General features: G+C 41.9%; 1 protein-coding gene across 4 annotated transcripts in view; it reads left to right on the top strand.

Annotated features, from left to right (window-relative positions):
- wdfy3 (WD repeat and FYVE domain containing 3) overlaps positions 1-4,440 on the top strand; it is an 84,104-nt gene that overhangs the window by 3,543 nt on the left and 76,121 nt on the right. For 3 of the 4 annotated variants that reach the window (XM_031870614.1, XM_031870615.1, XM_031870617.1), the window contains exon 1: positions 2,428-2,789. The exons of the other annotated variant lie outside the window; for it this stretch is intronic. In XM_031870614.1, coding sequence (XP_031726474.1) covers positions 2,761-2,789 — 29 coding nt within the window. In that variant the 5' untranslated portion in view covers positions 2,428-2,760. Of the gene's footprint in view, positions 1-2,427; positions 2,790-4,440 lie in introns of those variants that run through there. 4 annotated transcript variants of the gene reach the window in all.

Raw genomic sequence — 4,440 nt, forward strand, 5'->3', positions numbered from 1 at the left:
TGCTTCATCACACACCAGACTTCAGCTTCACTTTATCAGTTGTCGTCCTTGAGATGAAGCAGCGCGTCGTCATAAACCAGGAGAGATGATTCTTAATTAGCCTCTGGTGGAAATAGCCTGCGCTCTAAAATGAGTGCCGGTACACACGCATACTGTAGTACGAGCAATTACTTTGTGAATGTCTACTGAATATACACAACCATACACATGCATGCAGTACTTTTATGCTCTTTTTTTGGACATTGGATTACAGTGATTAGTCATTCATTAATCCAACCAACAATGAATTAATCCTGCTGAAACAGCTGCTTGTTGTTGTTCCTTTGTGCCACAGTGCTCCATGTTGTTACTAAACTATTAAAAACACACAATGAGCCACACTGTTGCTACTCTGTGGTTTATTCCTTCATTACGATCAACATGGGCACTGTAGTTTATTTCCTAAATACTGAACTACTGAATACTAACTAGATCATCAAATGTATATCAATCTGCCACTGAAAATAGTCTGTATAGCTGTTTAAGGAAGTTACTGAGCCTTTTTTTTTAAATCTAAAAACTACATATGTGACATAGATCTTCAGTAGGATCCAGTGAGCTTCAGCCTGAGACACACAGAGGATGTAGGGAAGTGGGAAAGTATGGAAAGATGGACAAAGGTCATGTTGGTTTTCTTTAGAGATGGAAACATTTAGAACGACACCAGCGTTAATGGTTTTATTCATTACATGTGCAGTAGTTCATGTATTACTTATACAGCAGTCCATCCAAAGGCCTCAACATTTGTGTTGGGGTGGATCGGAGGTAAAGGGGGTGAGATGTAGAGCGGGTTGTCTTCCAATCAGAAGATCGGCAGTTTGATCCCTGGCTCGTCCATGTCCATGTGTCATTAACCCCGAAATACATATGAAGGCTGTGCCATCGGGTGTGAATGTGTTTTGTTTTGAGTGGTCAGAAGACTAGAAACGTGCCATACACATACAATATAATTGACCATTTGGAGGATGTATTGTAGCATTGGTTGTGTCGGAGTGTTACTGTCAGATCGTACACTAAAGCAGAGTAATGTCTTATTTAATGCACGTTGTGGTGTTTTACTGGACAGCTCTCTTTATTACTCGTCATTTTCAAGGACTTTGCTCCACTCGTCATTAAATGGTATTAACTCTTTATAACGCTTTACGGTTGTTGGTTTTGATCAACAAAACTATTTTTACGGAATTATTCACAAATGTTGGGTTCAAATTGTGATGCATGATAAGCGGCCGTCAACGTGGCTTAATGAAAGCCGTTTCAGGCAGAGAAGAGTTTAAATTGACGTGTCTGAGAACCCCTCAGGCTCCTTTAACACAACAGGTCTCTGTGGCTGCAGCTAAGCTTCTGCTGCTGCACATCGTTTCCTCTTCCCGGGGTACACTCCACCTTGCCGCCGGTGGTTGTGTTGAGTAGGAGATTGTTGTAGAGGAGGCTTCATTCAGCGAGGTGGATGATCCGCTTCCTCCCGCTGGCCTCATTTCCATATGGCCCAGTGTGGCCCTGCTGGAAACCACACTTCACTGTCTCAGGATGTTCCACCACGAGTCTCCGGCAGACTGAACTCAGAAGCGATCCCAATCACAGCGGTGAAGGTGAATTTAAGTATAGCACATATTTATCTGTAGAGCTGCTTGTAAAGATTGTTTTTCATCGTCAATTATTCTCACAATTAAAGATGCACGATGTGGATAATTACCAGCTTCTCACGACCAATAAGATAACCGATGATCTCACAATTTTTGTTTTTTTTAAGAATAATTTCATAACCTGTATTTTCTGCATACCTGCGGTTCTTCTTCTTCTTCGTGTTTATTGGTGAATCACAAACTAACTTTAAAGGTGCATAACCACCACCTCCTATATGCTGTTTAGATGCTGTTTGTTAAGTCAATGAAAGTAATTTGGCTTTAATATCTCAGTTTATCGGCTGTAATTTCATTATCTGAGTAATACTCGTGTCTCCCTACTAACAAATGTAATCCCATAAGTCCTTCTAACATCTGAAAATAGAGAGAAAACCTGTTTCAATTTCCCAGAACGCTAAATTAGTTGGGTGTTTGGCCGTTGTTTTGCTTGATTTAAAGAAAACAATAAATCCAAATAGTTGCAGATTGATATACTGTTTAATCATGTGATCGATCAATTGACTATTTGATAACATGGAGCTCAACCTAGTGATGAAACATTATCAAATGTTACATTATGAAAAGTTGCATCCGATATCAACATGTCCGTCTTTCTAAAGACTCTTTCCATCTCCTCTGTGGGTCTGAAGTCACAATGCAAAGTTAAAGTGAATGGATGTAAACAGTGAAGCCTGAATCCCCAGAAGATGGATCTTTAATGGTGTTTACTACTGTGTCGCCCCCCCCCCCCCCCCTTTTCTGGTCTAAATGGTTCGTTCCTCTTGCTGTGATGGCCTTCCTCCAAAGCCCTGTGCACCCCACCCGGTGTCAGGGGGGGATCAGCTGTGCCAGTCCCGGCAGGCCACGCACACGCACACACACACACACACACACACACACAGAACGCTGCTGGCTGGTGAACAAAGCCCTCTTGGCACTGCCGATGAAGACGAGCTATGCCTCCTCCTCTCCTCACGCCGCCGTGAGGGGGAAGGCATGACACCATTGTGGTTGTGTTTCCTCATCAAAAAGACGTTTTTAGGGGAAGAGGAGTCGGTCTTTGTAGACAGTGGAATATTCTCATCTTCTTCTTTTTGAGATGCTGGCGGAGCGCAGAGAGAACAGCAGGTAGGGGACTAACAAGAGCTGGGTGCTGAGCTGGTCTCTGGTGACCGGGAGGTTGTTTACTGTTATCGGCGACAGACTCGTTTACATGAATACTCAACATTTAGGCAGTTTGGTGACCGAGTGCAGTCGCGTAATAAGCTTTGATTACCACCGTGGAGCTGTGAGGGATGCAACAGTCGGAGCTACTGTATGAAAATATAATAACCTGATGTCTCGAGAGCCTTTATGTGCAGCATAAGAGAGATTACATTAAACTTTACAACTAGTGTAATGATCAGGACAGTCACTGCTGACTTATTAATACATTTGATTCCTTTTGTGTAATTTAAAGTCTTTTATCTCTGTTGCTGCAACACACTGTATAGAGAATCTTTATGATATATACACGGTACAGTATCTAGTGAGACTGATTGTAGTGCTTCTTAATGAATATAAATTATGTTGAATGGCATAACAGCTTTTGCATTTTACAAATCGCAGGAGGCAAAATGTGCGTCAAAATACCATTTAAAATTAAATATTATTAAATATGATATTAAACTGAAGTAAACGTCTTTGTGTGGGAGAGATCTGAGCAAAATTACATATTTTTATATATTTTTCAATGAAATGAGTAATGATGTATATAGCAAATATAATATCTGTCAAAAGTTCTAGTAGAATAAAATGTAAAAGCACAATTTATGATTCATGATGTTTGAACTGAAGTTCTACTTTTTCCTTCTCCTGGAACGCTGAGTTTCTTTAAACTCACATTTTGGATTATTAAATCCAAACAAGTGAATACACTCTTAGTAGGCGCTCTGATTGAACAGAGAGACGAGAGACACATTTCACAGACCGTCTTTAGGAATAATGAGAGCAAAATGGCGGAGAACAGCCTGGCCCACATTCGACCACATTTTAACACCTTTAGGTGTCAAACTGGAAACGAATCATTGTTATAGGACCTTCAGATTCTGTGAGAACCTATCAACAGGGTTGTAGCTCCTACAAGAACAAGCATATAGAAATGTTTCATATTCCTCCAGTCACAATGGCTGCTGCACCTCAACATTCACCGTATACAACAGCTGGAGGTATAACTCAGCAGCATGAGGCCGGTGAGCTGGTGGTAACAGTCCGTGGTGATGACTCCTCAGACCTTGTTTACTGAAGGCCTGGATCGGTATATCCAGCGGGGAGGCAGTCAGATCTGGTCCTGTCCGGACTTGTTTGGCACCAGATGATTTCCTGCCCTTCTGGTTCTCGTTACACTCGCACAGGTCACGCATCAGCTGTTGATCAAAGACACACTTCAGTAGTTCAGAAGCAGCTCCTCTGTAGCTCTGAATCCACGATGCTTCCAGCGCTTTTCTTTTTAGTAGTGATGGTTTTAAAATGTCTCCGGCTGTGTGAGGATCTACGTCTTCTAGTGGTTTGTCAGCTAATAGAGGTGTTTAATGGAAGGTTGTGTGTCACAGTGGCCTGCAGTGGAGATCGCCTGTTGTCAAAAAGGCTGGTGTGAATTCACCACCCTGCCTACATCGCCGTTTATTATCTTAAAATGTGTTAAAAGTTAGGTTTTTTTTTAATCTAACAGCTCAGTTTCTTCTTATCTAACAGCTCAGTTTCTTCTTCTCTTCGGAGCTCCCCAGCTACCCCCCCCCCC

The sequence above is a fragment of the Anarrhichthys ocellatus genome, unplaced genomic scaffold (genome assembly GCF_004355925.1).
Source record: "Anarrhichthys ocellatus isolate YVR2014 unplaced genomic scaffold, GSC_Weel_1.0 scaffold53, whole genome shotgun sequence".
NCBI classification, from domain to species: Eukaryota; Metazoa; Chordata; class Actinopteri; order Perciformes; family Anarhichadidae; genus Anarrhichthys; species Anarrhichthys ocellatus.